This window comes from Mauremys reevesii, linkage group 13 (assembly GCF_016161935.1).
Source record: "Mauremys reevesii isolate NIE-2019 linkage group 13, ASM1616193v1, whole genome shotgun sequence".
Classification (NCBI taxonomy): domain Eukaryota; kingdom Metazoa; phylum Chordata; order Testudines; family Geoemydidae; genus Mauremys; species Mauremys reevesii.
In genome coordinates this window covers 35137205-35159245 of record NC_052635.1, presented here as the reverse complement: position 1 = coordinate 35159245, position 22041 = coordinate 35137205, and the positions used below count along the sequence as shown (strand labels likewise).

General features: G+C 43.1%; 1 protein-coding gene across 8 annotated transcripts in view; it reads left to right on the top strand.

Moving 5' to 3' along the window:
* Window positions 1-22041, top strand: part of SALL4 (spalt like transcription factor 4) — a 124480-nt gene that overhangs the window by 99527 nt on the left and 2912 nt on the right. For 3 of the 8 annotated variants that reach the window (XM_039498206.1, XM_039498200.1, XM_039498207.1), the window contains exons 1-3: window positions 3248-3444; window positions 17857-20385; window positions 21062-21369. In XM_039498206.1, the coding sequence (XP_039354140.1) occupies window positions 3363-3444; window positions 17857-20385; window positions 21062-21369 (2919 nt within the window). In that variant the 5' untranslated portion in view covers window positions 3248-3362. Of the gene's footprint in view, window positions 1-3247; window positions 3445-3733; window positions 3864-7530; window positions 7652-7927; window positions 7947-17856; window positions 20386-21061; window positions 21370-22041 lie in introns of those variants that run through there. The other 5 variants (XM_039498201.1, XM_039498205.1, XM_039498203.1 and 2 more) reach the window with 5 other exon arrangements.

Genomic DNA, 22041 nt, shown 5'->3' with positions numbered 1-22041 from the left:
GTTCAGCACACTTTTCAAGTTTGCCTGTGTCCTGATCAATTTCATTTTTAGGTGGCCTTTTAGGACCATAATAATTTCCTGCTTAGACCAAACCTGTGAATCATGTAGTTCAGTAGCCTGTCTCTGACAATGTTAACTTGTAGCAATGAGTTCCACGTGCTCATAATGCATTGTGTAAAAAAAACTTCCTTTTATCAGTTTTCAATGTGGAATTAGGCTGCGATCTTGGAAGTGCGCTTACCAGGAATGGCTCTTCAGCACTGTTGGTCATAAAACATTGATTGCCTCTGAACTTTTCTATAGAATAAATGTCAAGTCAAAAAAGAAGCAGCCTTGTAGTTTTCAGATGCAGAGACTATAATCATGCTAATTCAGATAATGCAAATTCCAGATAATGTGCCTTTTGCATCTGATGGAATCACTTGATTTATCCTATTGAAAATTATAAGTCGGTGGAAGCCCATTGAAGAAAAGGCATCATGAGAGCAGCTTTCTCTAATACCACCACCTGTCCTCTAGTCCTGCTTTCCCCCATCCTGTTGTGTTCTGCTCCCAATCTTGATCTCTTCTCCTGAATTCCAATTGCCAATAGACCTCGGAGCCAGGCCCCGCATTTTCCTTCTTATTTTTCAGTATAAATTAATATTTAATGAGATGCTTGCCTTTCTTCCAGCAAAATTTGGTCATATTGGGTGAAATCCTGGCCTCACTGAAGTCAATGGCAAAACTCCTCATTGACTTCAATGGACTAAGGATTTCACCCATTATTTTTTTAAAAGCTTATAACAAATCCTTTCATATAAATTGCCTGTCTTAAACAGTGGATTGACTACAAAAGTTTGCCTTTCCTTCCCAGTTTGGTACATAAAATAGTGTATTTAATGTTGTCACTTGGCTCAGCGGTGGTACATGTAACGTCACCTCTATGTAATGAACAAAAAATATATAGGGAGAAGAAAATTCACCAGTGTAAATATCTAATCTATTTATCTATCTAAATCTTGTTTAACAATCTATTTTCACTGGACACACTTTGCAAACTCAGAGCATTTCAAACTGTTAATTACAAATATAAAACTGGCTGAAACTAAAGCTTCTGTTTGTACAACTACACCAGACTGGAATAAATGCTCCATGAAGATTATTTCTGATCAGAATAATTTTAAATCGGAGTTAACCCCTTTTGTTATATATCAGTATATATGGTATTTCTGATAAGTGATTTTATACTTACATTATTATACAGAGAACTTGAGATCCTGTTGTGTCAGGATCAGGATGATGTACAGCAATTATTTATTTGTCAGGGAGACATCACACAAAATAACCCTGCTGCTCCCCCTAAAAATCAAAATCTGTTCCCTGATTCTACATGTTCACTAACCCCCCACAGGGTGAGAGAATGGTGGAATGGAGTGATGCAATAGCCTTTGGAGTGTGTAATAGGCTCAGCCTTCGGAAGCCACGTGTGCAACAACCTACTTCTGTGGTTTCCATAATCATTTGCTAAATGCTATATTGTATAACTAAAAGATGTTTTGAAATAAACAATTTGCTGGTTTTATTGTAAAGGAACTATTGAAATGAGACTAAGGTTGTACAAATGGTCTCTAATAATTTTTCTTGTATCTTTATATATCATTGTTTCTTATACATATTGCCTCTCCTAGCTATAAATTGTATGGCATTCATCACCATGGTATCTGAGACCCACATCCTCAAAGGGATTTAGGTACCTTAATTCCTTTGAGAACGTTGGCCTGAGCCCCTCACAATCATTAATGGATTTTTATCCTCACAATGTCCCTGCAAGGTAAAGAAGTACCATCCCTGTTTTACAGGTAAGAAACTGAGGCACACAATTGATTAAGTGACTTGCCCACTCTCATGCTGAGAGTCTGTACAAAGCCAGGAACTGATGCCAGATTGCGTGAGTACTAGTCCAGGGCCCTACCTACTACGTCATCTTTCCACCTCTCAAATTATAGAATAAAATTCTTTAAGCAATAGCAATATTGTTATTCATCATGGTTATGGGACTCAAAGGGTTCTGAATGCTTTGCAGCCCAAACAGAAAGGCAGGGCCTCTGCCCTGAATTGTTTATCATCTATTCTAAGCCTTTAGTCATGCAAGGAGTTCTGCATCAGAAGCTTCTACACCTGTGCAGATCCCTGCTGCCACTGACAGTGGGGTTCAGAGCCAACCTCCACTCATGAGAACACTTTGTAGGATCAGTAGCTAAGGCTCCAATTTACTTCTATGGGGCTCCAACTAAGGGGTCCGATCCTGTGACCAAATCCACACACAGGGACATTGACTTCAGCGGGACTCTAAATGGTTCCAGCAGGTCTGCTGGTATGGATCTGTTTGCAAGACCAGTGCCTCTCTTTAGCTGTGATGTAATAAGTGGTAGAAATAAACAGCAGGGAGATTATACTTGGGCAAATGCATGTCCTTTGAAAGAGGTTTTTGTTCTTTGTTGGTAGTCTTTCAAATTCCAATTGTTTTTAAATTTTTTGTTACCTACTCTACTTTTTGCAGTATTGTAATTATTTAATAATTATTGTGACCGACCCGTTTTTGGTGACCCTCCCAGAAGAAAGGGAGTCTTGAATAAGAAAATAAACCAATGTGCCAGTAGTTTACATATCCAACATTACTCTGTATGCTGGTTTTGCTTTTTTAATCCTCCCCTCCCACGCCTTATACCATCCCTCCCGTACCATAATATTGTCATCCAATTTATCCAGCTGGGCAATCACGTGGTCCTGCTCCTTGCTGTTCCCATCATATCTAATGACAAACGGAAGAATTAGCCCACCACATTTCATTGTTTCAAGGTTCTGCTTACTTAAAAATAATCTTTAAGCCCTGACTAGCCAATAAAAAGGACAGGTGAGATAACAAAGGTTTTGTCCCCCGGATAGCACAGAAAATCGGGCTGCCAGCTTGTTTGTTTACCCTCAAGATGGATTCATGCTCCTCTCTCGCCCCCCTCCCCTTAAAGGAAATACTGTATGATCCAATCAGATAGTAGGAAATGATGAGACTGGCCCCCCCAGAGCTGTGTTAGGAGTACACGCTTTTGTCACATGCATGGGACGGAGCAACAGTGGGAAAACTACAATGCCCAGCGTTCCCTTCTGCTCCCTGATCAATGGACCTTATTTGAATAATCTGTGAGCCCTTGGACTCAGGCCAATCAGCTGTCAGGGACCCATGATAAATCGCAATGCATTATTGATAATCATAATTACTCTGACATGCGCATTCCGCCCAAGGGGGGTAATTTCCCAACTCTAGGAATTTGTTGTGAAGAAGAAAATAATTGCTACTATTTTGCTCCCGATGCTTGTGCACCATGTCGAGACGCAAGCAGGCGAAACCCCAGCACATCAACTCCGAGGAGGAGCCCCCAGATGCTGCAAGTGGTAAGGCGCAAAGTAAGAGACGGGAGGCTCGCCAATTACCAACTTTAATTGATGTGCAAAGAAATTAGCCAGGGAATAAGGGGTTTTGTGTGGGTGCGTGTGGCTTTTTCTCTCCCCTCCCTCCCCACTGGACTCGGCTCGAGATCATGACCCCACACTGACCACTCGTTGTTTGTACCATTTATTCCCATAATCTGCCCCCCCCCCAAAAAAAACCCCCAACCCCTCACTTATCTTCAATCAGTGTTCGACTGATATCGGGCCTGATCCTCCTTTTTCTTCTGGATCGCAACGGGATCTTTTTTCTTTTCTCCTTCCCCTTAAAACTGTCCAGTGGCTCTGCCCAGAGCTCCAGCCCCATGGCTCCTCTTTGCTGACCACACGGCTCGCAGCAGAAATCGCTCCGTGTGTTGCGCTGCCGGCCCCGTTGGGTGGGTGTGAGAGCCTTGCCTCCCCATCCCCCTTAAAGTTTAACGTGTGCTGGCTCCGGAGGGGGATCCGGGTCCTCTACCTTGTCTCGCGCCAGGGGAGCAAGATGCGATCTGCTACTAGTACAGCCAGTTTGGTTATAGCCTAATGGAAAGTGAACCCCCAAACCCTACCCAGCCGGAAAGGATTGGGGGGGGGAAGATAGAGAAAGGGGTTGCAAACCATCTCTTTAGCGCAGGCATGGTGGGGGGAGGCTTTAGTTTTGTTTCTCTGCATCTGTTTTTTTTGCTGGGGATTTCTTAAAAAAAAAATGCTTTGGCTAGTTTGGTTGGAGATCACAATCGCCCTGGACCTTTTGTAGCCTGACCTCCAGCCATCTTTGATTTCCGACTTCCTAAAATAACTCCGGTGAGCTAACGTGGTGTGTGCGCGCGTGTGTTTTGTGTTTGGGTGGTGTGGGGCTTTTAATATCGGGAACCACTCTTAGATGCTCTGGAGCTTTGTAGTTTAAAGGGGAAAGAAAATTACATGTGCAGTTATCACTGATCTGGGGGAGCGGGGTGCGCAGAGGGGACAATCTGGGGGGGGGAATTGATCCCCTAGTATAAGTGCGGTTAGTTTGCCACTAGAAACGAATTGGGCAGCGTTGTAATTCCTGGATCTCGTGTGAAAGTTTCGTCGATACTGTGCAGCATCTTCTCAGATGGTCCCAGGGTTTTTCTGTTTGTGCATCGCTAAACTGGGGAGAACTTGTAGACTACTACATGGGCCGATTCCTTCAATGTTAATTCTCAGTTTAAATTTCAGCCTACACTTTAAAAAAAATCGGTGTGGATCTAATGCCACTCATCCCATAATCCCTATTGACGGACTGGATATTAACCTCTGCAACTTCTTGGGGTTGGTGGTATTAGAACTGAATTTCCCTGGTTATGTAGATCAATGAATTTCTCTGGTCTCAATTAGGAATCATCAGTTTCAGTATCCTCCCCAAGAGAGATGAAGGTGGGTTTTGCAAATAGTTCAGATTATTTTGTTGTTGTTGTTAAAGCACCAACTGACTCGAGATATTTGGGGTGGGAGGGTCCGCAGGACTTTACTAACCCTAAGCAACCTGGACTCTGTAATTCTGTGGGTCGGTTTGTATGTCTTTAAAGGTCAAATATTCGAAGAGCTCCCAAAATTCAATGCTTGATCACTTTCTCCCCCCTCCCCATAGGTAAAAATGATCAATAACAATGTATATAACAGGAGCCGCCTATTCCCAAACCGCAGGAGATTCGGGTTCTTATTCTCTGCTCTCCTCCCCCCCTTTCTTTGAGCCGAAATGTCCAATTGTTGGGTCCGGTTAATGGTGACTTAAGAAACAGCAAGCTGGCCAGAAGGCAATAAATCCCATGTTTAATGCATGACTGTTTTCCTTTGTGCATATGGTTAGGCTGGGGGGATGGAGGTGATGTTTCCACATGTAAATCTCTGCCCACTGCTGGAGAGTCACCTCCGGGGGCTGTGCTGAAACAAAAGGGTTAATAACTCTCCTGAAGCTGCAGAGTTACTCCAGAGGGAGTGGGGGAGGGAGAAGAGAGGGATTTTTCTCATCCTTTAAAGTAACAGGTATCAGAGGTTTTTGGGGGGGGTTGTTTTGTTTTTTTAATGATTTTGCAAGTTCTGGAAGGCCAGCAATTTAAAGCACCAGCTTTGGAACCTGCCTGGTGGGTGTGCATGTCTGTCTATTGCAGGGGTAGGCAACCTATGGCACGTGTGCCAAAGGTGGCACACAAGCTGATTTTTTTTTTTTCAGTGGCACTCACATTGCCTGGGTCCTGGCCACTGGTCCGGCAGGCTCTGCATTTTAACTTAATTTTAAATGAAGCTTCTTAAACATTTAAAAAACCTTATTTACTTTGCATACAACAATAGTTTAGTTCTATGTTATAGACTTATAGAAAGAGACCTTCTAAAAACGTTAAAATGTATGACTGGCACATGAAACCTCAAATTAGAGTGAATAAATGAAGACTGAGCACCCCACTTCTGAAAGTTGCCGACCCCTGGGCTATTAAATACCCAAGATTGGGGTGGAGTGTTTGTTTTGTTTTGAATCCTTGTAGAGTCCTAACCTTTGTGTTTTGGCTCCCTTACCTCAGGTTGGATGGGCATTTTTTGGGGGGAAGGGGTGCTTGTCAATCGGTAACAGACAAAATTAGCCCGGTATCCACAACCTAGCGCATGGCTTGACTTTAATTTATTGGGGAACTTTCATTGCTTTCTTGCGCCACCTAGGGGTCACTGGCAGTACTAGGCGACCCGTAAAGGGCTTTTGAAGTTGGAGGGTAGCTTCCCCTTCGCCCATAGACGCATAACATGGTGCTCAGGGCTGGGAATTACTGCTCCTGCTTTTGAAGGACTTGTGGACAGACGGGTTGCCCCCTCCCCCAGTGCCCCGCCCAAACTCTGTATTATTCAGGAGCCCTGCTGGTGAATCTCGATTTCCCTCTCTTCCTAACCTTCCTCTCACCCCCGCAGAATGGGGCTAGTGGGCCGCCCAGCCTGATCCTGAGCCAGAGCTACCTGACTGTTGTTGCTCTTTCTCCACTCCTACAATACCAGCTTGGAACAAAGTGCTAGAAACCGTTGCAGAAATCTCTCCGCTGCTGTTCATGATAACGATCAGAAAAAGTGGGTGGGAGTTAAACCATCTTGATGAACCCCTTAGTTAAATAAAACAGCCTTGACATGATTTAAAAAAAAAATATCTGGTCTCAAGATTAACCATAGTTTCTCTCCTCTTCAGAATAATCTAGATATTCTCCGACATAGGTGTGTCCATAAATACCAAGGGATGAAGCTCCATAACAAAGTTAAAATTCCAGCCAGATTGCCTGAGAAATGATCAAATGTATGCATAATTGCAATAATAAAATCAAGCCCTTATCTCACTCTTTTGCAAGAGAACATTTGCAAAGCAATTTGAGACCCACCTCTGAGAACAATGCAGTGTGCTAGAAAATGGTTTTGCTAACCTGGTGATCGATTAACAGGTCAAAAAAATCAGCAGGTGGTCACTTGAGAATAATACCACATACTGAAAATTAGCATTTTCACAAAAGGGTTTAAAATGCCCATTGTACTGGATTACAGCCATTGAAGTGTAGGCTTCTTAAAATGCAGTATATGACTCTTAAATAAAAAAAAAATATTTCCAGGCTAAGAACTGAATTTGTAGACTGTATTTGGGCATCCATTCAAATTGGGACCCTAACAATTGAGTTCTCTAATAAGCATTAAAATATATTTTCTCAGCTCATGCTGCTATCAAGGAGGTATTCCTAGTTGTGGCTTTTCAAAAACAATGAGTTGCATGCAGTAAACAGTTGGTTAATGAACCCTTACAAATCTGAGTCCGAGACCAGAACTTCTTGTGCAAACATGATTTATGCTACAAAAGTTGTCCATTGAGTCGGTGTGAGGTGCTCAGAGACCGGTCAGGTTATATTTGTGGGCAATATTATTGTATCAACAGTGCGGCCCAACTTGAGAATTCAACGCGCCTTCAGTGGCCCGTTGCTGCGGTTTAAATTAACAGCTAGTTAGTGCTGTTTGAATTTAACAAAGCTCGAGGTTGGTTCACTCAACATTGCTGCACCCAGGGCTGACTCTGCTCGCTGTGGGGTGTGCTAGTGCTGGCTGATCTTTGCAGAGCTGTACATTGTAGCCATTGGGTGAAGCATGTAAGGCTGACTGACTGACTGGAAGGGGGAAAATGTCTTGCTCGTTTTTTCCCTTTTACGTAAGTGAAACATTATATTGGTTGTACTGATCAAGTCCTCTTGCTAAACCCTGCAGCATGTGACGTTTTGACAGAGCTGCTGCTCTAACCTTTGCCTCCTCCTGCCTGCTGTGGGTGGTAAGTTGATGTCAAGCTTACAATTAGGACTCTCATGCAATTGACCTTGGCAGCGGGGTTTGCGCCGTTTAGCTTGGTCTTAAACACTGTACTAGTGTTAAGTGTGGTCCAGGGCCGCTTTGTTTATGGGCGAAGGACTTGCTGGTGGAAGTAATTGAGCGCTGAGGAAGAAATAGTGGTGGGTCAGGTAGAGCAAAAGACTTTCCTCCACTCTGAGGTGTTGCAGCCAGGCAGGCTTCATTGGCTTTGGGAGTCTCCTGTTCTGCTCTTTCCACACTGGGAAAATTAAATAACTAGGTGTTGCAGTGACTCTTTCTCTCTGTCTGTCTGTCTTAAACTTGGGTTCAGAAATGTTCTTCGCTCCGCAAACCCCAAAATTCGGGTTTATCTGCAACTTGTAATAAAAAAAATGTTAGTAGCTTTTGTAGCTTATTTTAACCACTGCACCTTTCGACCTCTGTTTTTATATTAACATAGTTTTGGGGCAGATGGTAACCTACTTATTTACAGGTCCTTAGGGAATGATTAATTTTGTTAGTCGTTCTTCCAGCCAGCAATAACTAATGAATTTTAGTTGCATGTTTGTCGCTACTGCTGTTTTAAATTGCAATCTCTTGTTCTGGAGAAAGTAGAAGGTTTTTGTAATTTTTTGATCGAGCTAAACTGCCTTCCCGGCTCCAGAAATGGATATTGTTTTCAGTGTAATACATGAGTGCCCTCCACTGTTCGGCCTTTTAAGCTCAGTTGTTAATAGCAGCATCAGAACATGTTTGCTAAAGCTTTCAGTTTTGAGCCTCAGCAGGTAACTGCAGACATTTTAAAGGGGTTTGTCAGGGTATTCAGCAACTTTGTTTTTAAAGCCCTTTGAAACTACACCAGAAGGTTAATCATGCAAGGACGTGGAATTTAGAGATCTAGTCTTGAGACATTTAAGAGTTGCTACCTCTGTTTTTACAAAATCCTACTTTTATGTGAGGATAGCTAGAGTCTTACATTTGTCTAAATGATTTGGCACCTTTAGATTTTTTTTCAAAGCAATTTTTGTGAAACTTTAATATATTCTGGGTTAACATAATAAGTATTCTTAAAGGATTGTTAACAAGGTTAGATTAAAACCTTGGCAGACACTTTTAGTTTATAGGTTGTGAATTATTATCATGAGGCATAACAAGTCTTTTGTCTGGCTATTCTTGGGTAGGAACTGAATTCTGTTGAGAGATTTAATTACATTGTCTGTAATCATGATTGGAAACTTCAAATGTTTTATTTTAAAACACCTGCATTTCTTAAAATTGAGAAGGGAGCCAAACTTATTTACTAAAGCAGATAGATCTTGGTAGTTAGCTGTTTTGACATGTTTATTCAATCCTATTTTTCTTTGTGGTGCTTGTGATTATTTTTTTTTCTGATAGGCTTAGAATAGCACACTTTGAGTTTGTTGCAGACATTGCTAGACTTCGGAACAAAGTATCTAGTCTAATTTTTTTTTTAAATGCCAGTTGAGACCTTCAAAACTAGAAATTACTAAACTGATTATTTAAAATTAATCATTTCTGATAGCATAATCATACACCCTTTTCTTACTTGCTAACAGTGATTATTGGGAAAGTGACTGAGAATAGATAAACTGATCAAATTTCTGTAAAAATGAAGAAACCTCACTGGGTATTAACTTCAGTTACTGTGAAGTAGACACTTTAAAATGTGTGTGGGTGTTTTTTGTTTTTGTGTCTAGTTTTCATGGTCTCTGACCAACCCTCCCTCCTCATCTTTCTTCCTTCCAATAGCTCCCCACTAAATCAAATCAGGTAAAAGGTGTGAGGTATTTTTATTATTTGTCTTTAGGAAACTTTTTTTTAAAACCTTGAGTCTAAAGATTTCATCAGACCTTATTGTAAATTGCCACCTTATCCTACACAATAGTGGACTCTTCCTCCTCCCCCCTCCCCAAAATCCATTTGGCAGTGATTGAATCTAAAACCCCTGCTGGGTTTACTGCATTCTTCTAACTTATTGTATAACTAGATGCTGAGAGATAACATTCCTGAAATTCGGAGGTGGGGGGGGGGGGTATAGAAAACAGAGGTTCGATCCCTGTGAAGCATTTTTGAGGGGGTTAACTTAAGTGCAGGAGTAACTGTTCTAACAGAACTCCCTTGCTTCTTGACAAATACTGTTACAGTATTTGGACAGAGTTCTCCACAGATGTAGACATGCATGGGGAGCTTTCTTTGCACAGAAGTAAACTTACATTTTGTTTTAAGATTTCAGTATGTGTCACTGGTAACTGTTTCTAGGGTGGTTAGGTAGAGCAAGGCACATGTTTTGGTAAATGAGGTGGTCTGATTGCAATCACTTGAGTGTTCCTGCAAGACAGGGAAGAGGAGGTGGCAGCTAGAAATCAAAACAAGGATCTCTGGTGAATCTTTTCGTATTCACACAAAAAAAAATCAAGATTTTTTTCCCCCGTCTCTGTCTAGGATCTCAAATGTTTGTGGTGGTGGTGGTGGTGTAGCCATATTGATTCCAGGATAATAGAGAAGATGGGGGATGTAATATATTTTATTGGACCAACTTCTGTTGGTGAGAGAGAGGTTTATCACTCTTCCTCCTTTCTCTGGTCTCAGTACCTATAGTATTCAACTGTTTTACCACTACTGAATGCACCATTGTCACCGTGTCTGTCCCAGGTGACACAATACTTTCAAAAGACAAGCTTGGGAGCTTAAATTCATAACTTTGCTAAATATTAAACATGGACTGAATAGAGACACTGGATTTATGGCTTATTACAACAATCTATAATCCACTAACACCCCACCCTCTTCCTCCCTATGACTGGAGGGGTGTTTAATGGGCCACTTTACCCTAAATGGTCCCTTGAAATGTGTTAACTTCTTATGCTAAACAAACTTACACCTTGCATTTAGCAGTGACACTCTGAGGGTATGGCTACACTTGCAGCTGTACAGCGCTGCTGCGGCCCACGGCAATGCTTTGAAGCACGAGTGTGGTCGCGGCGCCAGCGCTGGGAGAGGCTGCACATACTCCACCTCCCTGTGGGGATTAGCTTGCAGCGCAGTGTTTACACTGGCGCTTTACAGCGCTCAGGGGGATGTTTTTTCACTCCCCCGAGTGAGAAAGTTGCAGCGAGAAAGTTGCAGCGCTGTAAAGCGCCAGTGTAGCCAAGGCCTCTGTAAGGGCTTGTGAAAATAGTGCTTTTGCCCAAATAAATCTTAGTCTTCTGGCCAAATAAATACTTTAGTCTTTAAGGTGCCACCGGACTCCTTGTTGTTTTTGTGGATGCAGACTAACACGGCTATACTTGACCCCATGCAAGGTGTTTAGTGACGACACTATGGGCTAGACTACACTGGCAATGCTAAAGTGCTGCCACAGCAGCACTTCAACGTGGCTGCAGCGCGTTTTTTTTTTTTGTTTTTTTTTAAACTACCCCTATGAGGGGCTTAGCTACCAGCTCTGGGAGCGCAGCTTTACAGCGCTGAAACCTGCTGCGCTCAGGGAGGTGTCTTTTCGCATCCCTGAGCAAGAAAGTTGCAGTGCTGTAAGTTGCCAGTGTAGACAAGCCCTATCACACTGACCTCTTGTTGGCAAAGTTAATCCACCTCACCTGAGAGGCAGTAACTACATTGGTCTCCTGGCATACAGTAACTCCTCACTTAGTTATCCTGGTTAACATTGTTTTGTTAGGTTGCTGATCTATTGGAGAACATACTCATTTAAAGTCGTGTTAATGTTCCATTATAAGATTGTTTGGCTTGCCCCGCTCCTCCTAGCATTCCAGGGGGGGGGGCTTGCTCCTCTCCCCTTAGCATTTCAGCCAGGGAGTGGGGCCGGGGTGGGGGGGCTTGACCTGCTCCCCCTAGCGTTCCAGCCGGGGAGCCCCCGACTCTACTCCCTGGCAGGTGCGCTGGGCGGGCAGAATGAGTCAAGCCCTGCTACATCCCTGCCTCAACCAAGCTTCACAAACATCACTGGTGAGTACAGTATTGAATTGTTTAAAATTATTTTAAATTTGGTACTGTATTTTTTTGGGGGGGGGAATCTCCCTGGAACCTAACCCTCCCTATTTATATGAATTTGGTTTGATCTGTTTAACATCATTTTGCTTAAAGTAGCACTTTTCAGGAATATAACTACAATGGTTAGGTGAGGAGTTACTGTAGTACTGTGTACACTGAGAGGTAGGTTGGAATAACTCTGGTTCTGTCTACACTGGCAAGTGAAAGACATGTTGTTCAACAGTGTTTTTAAAAAACAAACCAAAAAAACCTACATACACACCCGAAAGACAAAAGTTTCATTGACAACAAGCGCTGGTGTGAACAGCTGGCAGGACTGGTCTCCTGCGGAGGAGCTGCTCCTTGGAGATGGAAGTTTGTTGTCAGTAGGAGAGCTCTCTCCCGCTGACAAACTGCGGGTACGCTGCGCTGCACTGCACCTTTTAGCAGCATGGCTATAGCAGCACAGCCATGTCGCTAAAAGGTGCACAGTGTAGACATGGCCTTATGTCTCTCAGGGGGGTCGATTTTTTTTCTTTCCTTTTCTTTTTCTTTTCTTTTATCACACAGGGGTGTGATGTACACCTGGCCTAAGGGCTTGTCTACACTGGCAGTTAACAGCACTGCAACATTCTTGCTCAGGGGTGTGAAAAAACACCCCCGAGTGCAGAAATTGCTGCGCTGTAAAGCGCCAATGAAAACACTGCCCCAGTGCTGGGAGCCGTGCTCCTTGTGGAGGGGTGTGCGTGTGGGTTTCTTTGTTTGTTGTTGTGGGGTGTTTTTTTTTTTTTTAGGTGCTGGGAGAGCACTTGCCCAGCGCTGCGCGGCGACCACACAAGGCACGCAGCGCTTTAGTATTGCCAGTGTAGACTAGCCCTAAGTTTCCCAGACCTGGAGAAGAGCTTTGTGTGTGCTCAAAAGCTGGTCTGTCTCTGACCAACAGAAGTTGGTCCAAAAAAAGACATTACATCACGCAATTTGCCAATATTGATTCATTTATACTCAACCCTCTGCCCCTGCGAGGCAGAGAAATAGTCTGTTTCACAGTTAGGAGGAGATTGGGGAGGGGGGGAGAAGGCTGTGCTTCATTATTTTTCCCAGGGTTACACAGGAGTCTATATTGGGAATTGAATTCAGATCTTCTGAGACCCAGTGAATGTGAGGTTGTCAAAAATAGGGGAACAAATGAACCGTATGGGACAACAATAATATCAGATGGCTACGGGTATCTTTCTAAACCAGTAGAGTTAAATCAGTACAACTTTGAGGCCTTTTGAGGGTGTGGGGGGGTGTCCTGGTTTTTTGTTTTGTTTTTTGTTTTTTCTTTTTCTTAAGGCAGAACAAAAATCTCACTGCCTTAATCCCAAATTTGCAAGTATTTTGACCTGCAACTTTGTGGGTTACGTATTGGATGGGAGTGAGTTCGTTCTTGTGAAACTTTGAGCCTAAAAAGCCTTTTGAGTCAGCATGCACCTTAGTTCCAGGAAGGAAAGTCGGGGTTTTTTTCTAATTTTTTTTTTTTTTAATTTTTCTTTTTTTTTTTTTTAAACAAAACCTCAATTTTACTCTCCCTAAACGCCCACTTTATGGAGTTCTAAAATTTCTGTGTTTGACCTCAGTTGGTCCCTTTCTGTTGACCGAGTCCTAAGTCAAGTTGGGTCTCGTATACTATTTTAGGAGACTTCTATTTCTGAGTGAAATTTTTTTCAATGGAAAAATGGGTTTTTGGCTACAGTGGCTTATTCTTATTTTGGAGTGCCGATTGTATGTATTGGGTGCATCACTGAAAGTTGGTCCCCGTGATCTAGCACTTTACCTTTTGCTTAGGGGACTGCCTGGCTATATATCACTAGGTTTAAAAACTGATTTAAGAGAGTTTCTGTGTGTGTGTGTGTGTGTGTGTGTGTGTGTGTGTGTGTGTGTGTGTGTGTGGAGTGGGGGGGATGCTTTGTGTGGTGGTTTGTATTTTTATTTCTTTTTTGGGGGGAGGCTCTGTTTTGTGTATTTCAGGGCAGGTCTACACTTAATGCTGCATCAATGCAGCTGCATTGATGCAATTGTGTGGCTGTACAGTTTAAATGAAGACACTCCTATACTAATAGGAACTCTTTCCCCCCAGGTTAGTTAATCCACCTCCCGGAGAGGCAGTAGCTGCTTCTCCTGTTAACATAGTGCTGTCTAGATCAGGGGTAGGCAACCTATGGCGCGCGTGCCAAAGGCGGCACCTAAGCTGATTTTCAGTGGCACTCACACTGCCTGGGTTCTGGCCACTGGTGCGGGGGGCTCTGCGTTTTAATTTAATTGAAGCTTTTAAAACATTTTAAAAACCTTATTTACTTTACATACAACAATAGTTTAGTTCTATATTATAGACTTATAGAAAGAGACCTTCTAAAAACGTTAAAATGTATGACTGGCACGTGAAACCTTAAATCCGAGTGAATAAATGAAGACTCGGCACCCCGCTTCTGAAAGGTTGCCGACCCCTGGTCTAGATGGAGGGTTAGGTTGGTATAACTGTCACTCAGGGGTGTGGATTTTTCACACCCCTAAGGGACATTGGTATAATAATGTAGGTCTGTAGTGTAGACCTGGCCTCAGTGTTTTCTGATTAGCAGAAATGGACATCAGTGTAGGGCTGAAAGGCACCCAAGAGGTCACCTCCTAGTCTATACGCCCCTTCAGCCCCCTTACACTGAGGCACACATTACTGTAGTTGCTCTTATACGGGCCTTGTTTTGGTAGTTATTGTAAGGCCAAGATTATATCTCTCTCCACTATAATGTTGCTGTGAATTTTTCTTAACCTGACCTAGCTTAAGGAAACTCCTTCAAAGCCTTTCATTCTGTGGGCAACTACAAATTTCAACACTAAACACTTTTTTGCATTTTCATTGCTGAGAAAAGCGTGGTGTGAGAGAGAGACTCTGTTACTCGAGCCAAATGTCAAGGTTTGCCATATCCTCCCCCATGAAACTATTCTGGCCCAAACTATATACACTCACCTGAGTTGTAGGTGTAAAAATGTCTGTCCATGCAAATCCTCTACTTGCATGCACAAGATGCACGCTGTGCAGCCTGCTAACATATAGCTCTAATATAGGGGCTGTAATTATTTTGTAGTTGAACGCTTTTTAAAGTAAGCTGGAAAATTAAGCTTATCAACAGTCTCTGATAATCCTAATCATTTGCTCTATAGTCTAGTTGCTCTATAGTCTATAGTCATTTGCTCTATAGTCTAAAATGCAGCGTCCAGTACTACTGAAATAACTCAGCTCCCTGGGTTATTGGCATTATTGGACCTGATCTTGTAGGGGCTGAAAACCCTGAACTCCCACTGAAGCCATAGAGAGTCAGGCCTCCACACCATTGACCTATAAAGATGGAACTCAAACAAAGTGCCTCTGTGATCAAAGGGTCACACCGTGTGTGGCCAGAGGGCACTTTATAGTTTCCTGGAAGAAGATAGAATGTCTTGAATGCTGTGTGTATAGGTGGTGGCAGGAAAGGGGAACTTGTTAACGAATAAAATAGGGCTGCAGCCTTCTGAGGTGAAAACACAACTGATGGACGTATACGATTACTGTGGGATCTCTTGTTAAAGTTGGGATAATAAACGTGACATAACTCATCAATGGTGAGTTGATGATGAGTGGCTCCTGGGTGTCCGCTGACCTAAGGAGCTTAAGGCTCTAAATCAGGGTCATTTGGATGAGTGTTAACACCTTTTTCAGACCATGGTAAAAATTTCCTCTCAAATCTTTCTGCAGAATTTTTAAAACTCTATGTAGTTTGGAGGGGAGAGGAACCAGAAAAGTCTGGAAAAACAGGAACATTCCTCTTCAGCTTTTGGCACATTGGAGAGGGAAGTGGTTACACTTGGGTTCTTGTCTAATTTACAAAACATAATCTTTCTGCTTCCTGCTCCCCACAGACTGTGTCTGACAAGCGAGTGCTGTTGCTTAAATTAAATCCCAAAGTGAGGGTAGTTCACAGTAAAAGCTTGTCTTGCAACCCACCTTGTACAGAGACAAGGTGGGAAAAGAGCTCTGTCTGGCTCAAAAGCTTGTCTCTTTCACCAACAGAAGTTCGTCCAATAGACGATATTACCTTCCCACCTTGTGTCTCCAATATCCTGGGATCAATACGGCTACAACTACACTGCATATACCAAATATCCTGAAAGTTGTCGTAAAAGTCAAAAGATTTTGGTGACGCTGAACACCCACTTTGTCTTGCCAATGGTCTGAGACCAGCATATTTCCAACAACACTGCAAATCCATCTTGTAGTGAGTTGCCCACTCTAGACACTCTAAGTGCTAAATTAACAGTTTTGACACAGGCAATAAATTATTATACTTCCCCTTTCTATTAAGGTTTGGCCACCCCTGGCCTACACTCTCTGATCCTCCAATGTTCGAGAGCCAGGTGCACCTGCTCCAGGCTTCTGCCCTGCAGTAGGGTGGTGGGGCTCAGGGCTTCAGCCCTATGGGAAGTATTTGCAGGTGCTCAAGGTTTCAACAAGAGCAAGGCGGAAGCCCTGAGCTCCAGCAGGTACCTCCTGGAGGGCAGAAACCCCTAGCCCCCTCCCCACTGGGCAGAAGCCCCTTTCCCCAGGCGTAGGCAACCTATGGCATGCGTGCCGAAGGCAGCACGCGAGCTGATTTTCAGTGGTGCTCACGCTGCCCAGGTCCTGGCCACCAGTCCGGGGGGCTCTGCATTTTAATTTTAATTTTAAATGAAGCTTCTCAAACATTTTAAAACCCTTGTTTACTTTACATACAACAATCATTTAATTATATATTATAGACTTGTAGAAAGAGACCTTCTAAAAAGGTTAAAATGTATGACTGGCATGCAACACCTTAAATCAGAGTGAATAAATGAAGACTCGGCACAGCACTTCTGAAAGGTTGCCGACCCCTGCCCTAGCCCCACCACCCCACTGCAGGGCAGAAGCCCAGCACTTGCCCCCCAGTCTGGTAGGTGGAGAATGGGAGGGGGGAGGGGGCCGGCTCTGTGAGCCACACTTTAACTATAAAAGAGCCACAGTTGGGCAACCCCGGTATATGCTGACTGCTAAAATAGTATTTTTTTTGCATTTTTTTTTTAAGAAAGTCGTTATGCTCTTTCTTAGAACAAGATGAAGCTTTAAAGTTGTTCCACGTGAATGTTAAAAATGTAGGCTTTATTAGCCCTTTGTTTAATGTAATGCTACTTTTAAAGGAAACTAGTATTCACACAAAGGTTTGTCTTCTGTTCATACAGTCTGATTTGCTTGAAAGGAAGTGCTTTCAAAAGTCTTATTAGAAGAGCTGTAATCTACTTAACATGGTTAGTTCTTCTAGTATATGGACTATAACACCAGGTTTATTCATTCTATCAACCCTTTTCATAAGATACCTAGTATACTGTAATATGGGAGAATAATTGCAGTTTCATTGTTTCTATCTGCAGTGGTTTTGTGCTTCAATGGAATCTTTATCAAATGGAAGGCAGTTATGATGTGTGTTAACTCTAGTGATTCATAGCTTCATATGGCTTTGCTAGAATTTGGTCATTGACCCTCTAAATAACAACTTAATTATGACTTTTAAATATGAAGTAAACAATCACATATGCCCTCCATCACTGTCTTGCCTTTTGAGTAGTTTAAAAAAAGAACTCCTCCAAGCACTTAGTTAGAACACTCATTTCTATTTTTACATGTGTAAAGAGATTTATAGTGAACTAGTTACCTAGTAATTCAAATAGGGAAAACACCATTCCTCTTTCCCTCACAAGGCTGACGGTAGGAAAGTATACCACCTTTACAGACACATGAATAGAGATGTAGTGTGACCTTGAGGGTACAAAGTGAATCAGTACCAGAGCTAGGGATAGGACTTTGGAATCCTGTCTCCAAGGATTGCATTTGGTCCATGTGGCTAAGAGCCCATTATCTTGCATTTATATCTTTCAAATTCTTGGCTTACCTACAGCCTTAACCTGGGGAAAATGTACCCATGTTCTAGATCTATGTATACATAGGGAATATTTGACTTTTCTATTTTTCTCCCCCCTTAGGGAGTCCACAAAACGCCCCAGGTGATGGAGATGGTGAAATGAGTTCCAAAAGGTGCCGAACAGAGGAAACCAACATCTGTGAGAAATGTTGTGCAGAGTTCTTTGATCTCTCTGAATTTCTTGAGCATAAGAAAAATTGCACTAAAAATCCACCTGTCCTAATCATGAATGATAGTGAAGGAACAATACCCCCCGAAGACTTCCCTGGAGCCTCTACAGAGAGCTTTCCGAATGATCGACAGGATAGCCAGCCAGCCAAGGACAGTCAGACAAAGAGTTGCACTGGCTCTGTAGAGAAGAGAGAGGGGAAAGGTGATACTGAAGTAGTGGGAGGAATGTATCTAAAAACAGAAACTCCTGTTACTCCTGCAACTCACGGGCTAAGCTATTTACCAAAATCCAAAGTACCAAACACTAATGTGACTTTGCAGACAATACGTGGCACTAAAGTGGCTGTGAATCAGCGTACCTCTGACACCATCTCTTCCTCAGCAGCCAGTTTTAATGCTATTCCAATGATCCTTGAACAGCTTGTGTGCTTGCAGCAGCAGCAACTCCAGCAAATTCAGCTCACAGAGCAAATCCGCATCCAAATTGCCATGATGGCTCCTCATGCCCTACATCCTTCAATAGTAGCTGCTACTGATCCACTAAAAGCTTTGGGTGCTCAGATGTCTCAGCAGCTGTCTGCTGCTGTTGCTTTAATTGGACAAAAAGCTGGAAGCCAAAGCCTATCACTGGAATCCTTGAAGCATGGAAAACTACCTCATTCTAACATAGTCATTCCAACTGCTGGCTCGGTGGCCAGTGGGCTTTCTTCTTCCTTCTCCCTGAAGCCTGAAGCAAACAGAAGCCTCCCAAGTTCTATGTCTCGTTTTCCAAACCCTTTACTACCTCAATCCTCTAGCTCTGTCATCTTCCAAAACCCACTCTCTGCAGTTTCTTCAGTGATTGATCCCTCAAAGAAAGGGAAAGGGAAGCCTCCCAATATCAGCGTGTCTGAAAGCAAACCAAATGCTGAAGAACCTTTCTTTAAACATAAGTGCAAGTTCTGCGGCAAGGTCTTCGGCAACGATAGTGCTTTGCAGATACACCTCCGCTCCCACACTGGTGAAAGACCCTATAAGTGTAACATTTGCGGTAACAGATTTACAACCAAAGGAAACCTTAAAGTGCATTTTCAGCGTCATAAAGATAAGTACCCTCACATTAAAATGAATCCCTATCCAGTACCTGAGCATCTGGACAATGTGCCCACTAGCAGTGGAATTCCCTATGGAATGTCTGTACCACTGGATGAGTCTAACCTAATTGTGGACTGTAAGCCTATTCTGACATCCCTGCCTACCTCAGTAGGCACTGGCTTGCCTCAGAGTATCTCCAATCTAGCATGCATCAAGGAGTCTCTTGCCAGCACATTTTCAAGTGACATGCAGCCAAGGCCTTCTCCAGAAAGCGAAGGTGGTTCTTCCTCATCAGGAGCAGCAAGTCATGAGTCGGGAACTGAGCAGCGCCTGAGCTCACCGCAAGCTAGCTGCAGTGTGAGTGTCTTCCATGTAAGCGGAGCAAGTGAGCAAGGTTCAGAAACATCTAAGCTACAGCAATTGGTTGAGAATATTGACAAGTCCACCACAGACCCCAATGAGTGCCTCATCTGTCATAGAGTGCTGAGCTGCCAGAGTTCACTCAAAATGCATTACCGTACTCACACTGGAGAGAGGCCATTCAAGTGTAAAATTTGTGGCCGTGCCTTCTCAACAAAAGGTAACCTTAAGACTCATTATGGTGTCCACCGGGCAAACACCCCCCTAAAGATGCAACATTCCTGTCCAATTTGTCAGAAGAAGTTTACAAATGCAGTTGTATTGCAGCAGCATATTCGCATGCATATGGGGGGACAAATTCCCAATACACCTATGCCGGAAAACACTTGTGATAATACTGATGTGGATCCTACTGTGACCGAGAAGAATGGAGACCCGACTCGCCCAGGTGAGAACATGGAAAGCATAGAAGACATGGAAGAAGACCTAGACTCTCAGGATGGCCCTAGCAGCTCCTTGAAACCACCCATTCCATATGATGCACAGTCAGAATCTCCAGGCCCAGCATTTTCTGGGATTGCAGCACTGGAGAACCAAATGAAAATGGTAAATTCAGCTTTGAACTTGCAACGGCAAAGCAGCCTGAAGTCTAGTGACAATGGCTCGGCAGAAAGTGATGGCATGACGAATGATTCTTCCTCTGTGGCAGGTGATCCAGATTATCAAAATGGCAGGAGTCCTGCCGCCTCTGAATCTGCTTCATTCCAGGCATTGTCCCCAACCAATAGCCAATCTGAAAGCATTAGGTCAAAGTCACCAGGTTTCAACAGTCAGGAAGATGCTGGCATGGGAAATAAAGCTGAGGGCCCTGTAAACCATCTTGCAGAGATGGAAGGGGCTGGAGCTTTGGATCTAACTTATGGCAATATTGGTCGAAAGATCATCAAAGAAGAACCTGGGTTACACTTCCCAAATGGAGAGTATGGTGAGTTATAACCAGTAGCTGCACTCCCCACCACTAACACATCCCTCTAGAGGGGAGCTCCTCAGAAGACCAGTGGGAGTAAGATACTTATCCTGCTGGTTTGGTTCCTTTTCAAAAGGAACATGGTGCTTGTTGCTCTGCAAGCCACTGAAAATCTCCTTCCTAATTTCAAATTCCCATTTGAAGGTAAAGTCGTACGCACAGAATGGGCAAGTTTTCAAGTTGTAGCCTCCTGCTGCCTAGTGATCACACACTCATCCCATTTACTTCAATGGGAGTTGTGCTCAGTATCTTGCATTTTGTCCTAAAGTTATTAATTAGCGCTCTAAACCAGACACTTCAATGCTGATAAACCATGGAACAGACTGTTCAGCACTAGTATATGAAGTGTAAAGCTAGTATAGCGAATGCCGTGTCTGAGCTTTTTGGCTCAGGGAGAAAGTTTGTTAAATCCTGAATGCAAAGGAACATATTTGAAGAACCCCAACTCCCTCTTGTCTCAAACAGATAGGTGCTAATGGGTTGTCTATGTGCCTGCAAATTACAGCTTGCATGTTCACTGGGTGTTGGGTTTATGCACTTTCAAAAATCTGGACCCAATATCTTGCTTCCAAAGTTTAAACAGAGCTGAAACGTGTAGTGGTGGTAGCCTAATGTGTGTGTTCTTTCTCTTCAGGTCGCAGCAGCATTCATGCTGCTTTTGTCAGGGCACCACCGGCCCTCATAAAAGTGGAGATGTCTAGTGAGCGTCCTATTAGCGCTAGCCATTTTATTGGCCCACCAACTTTATCACCTGGTGTTCCCCCTCTCCTGGTGCCACGGCCTAAGCTTTGCCGTCCAGCTAAACAGCACATCTGCACTACGTGTGGGAAGAACTTCTCCTCTGCAAGTGCTCTTCAGATCCATGAACGGACCCATACTGGTGAAAAGCCATTTGCATGTACTATCTGTGGGAGAGCCTTTACCACAAAAGGAAACCTGAAGGTAAGCAATTCTTAAAGGGGCTGAGGTATACTGATGCCTGCTTTGGAATCACCTTCACTAGGAAAGTCTCTTAAACAACCCCTCTAAAATACTTCTATTCCTTCTAATATAATCATCCAGACTTTAAAGATGACCAGTAATAATTTCTCCTGGCCCTCTGGGTGGTCATTTAAGACCGAGTTTGCTATAGTCTCTCAATATGCAAGGATCATACATTCAACTCTCTAGTAGGCCTTGAGATCAACCTAAATCCACTTAAAAGTTACAGTTCTTCCCCTGCAGTTAGAAGTTAGTTTTTTGTTTTGTTTGTTTGTTTAACTGCTTTGTTTAGCAACCTCCAAATGCTCCTGAACCATGGTGTGGGTTTGGGATCTGAATTTAGTAGCTGAAGCCCATATCTAGATGATACCTCAGCATGCAGGGGAAAAACCCCTGTTTAAAACACCAAAACTGTATTTGATCTGATTCTTTCAAACCCAACATTTTTAAGCAATGATCATTGTTCACCTTACTGGAACATGTTATAGGCTCCACTATTGCTTGGAGCACACTGAGCGTCCCCTGTTGAAGTGGCTGTCACTGGAGCAAAGTTTTGCAACAAACAATGTTCAGGGATTTCAGTTAAGCACAAAAAATTGCCTATTCTGCTCCTGTTTATCAGATTAATCCATT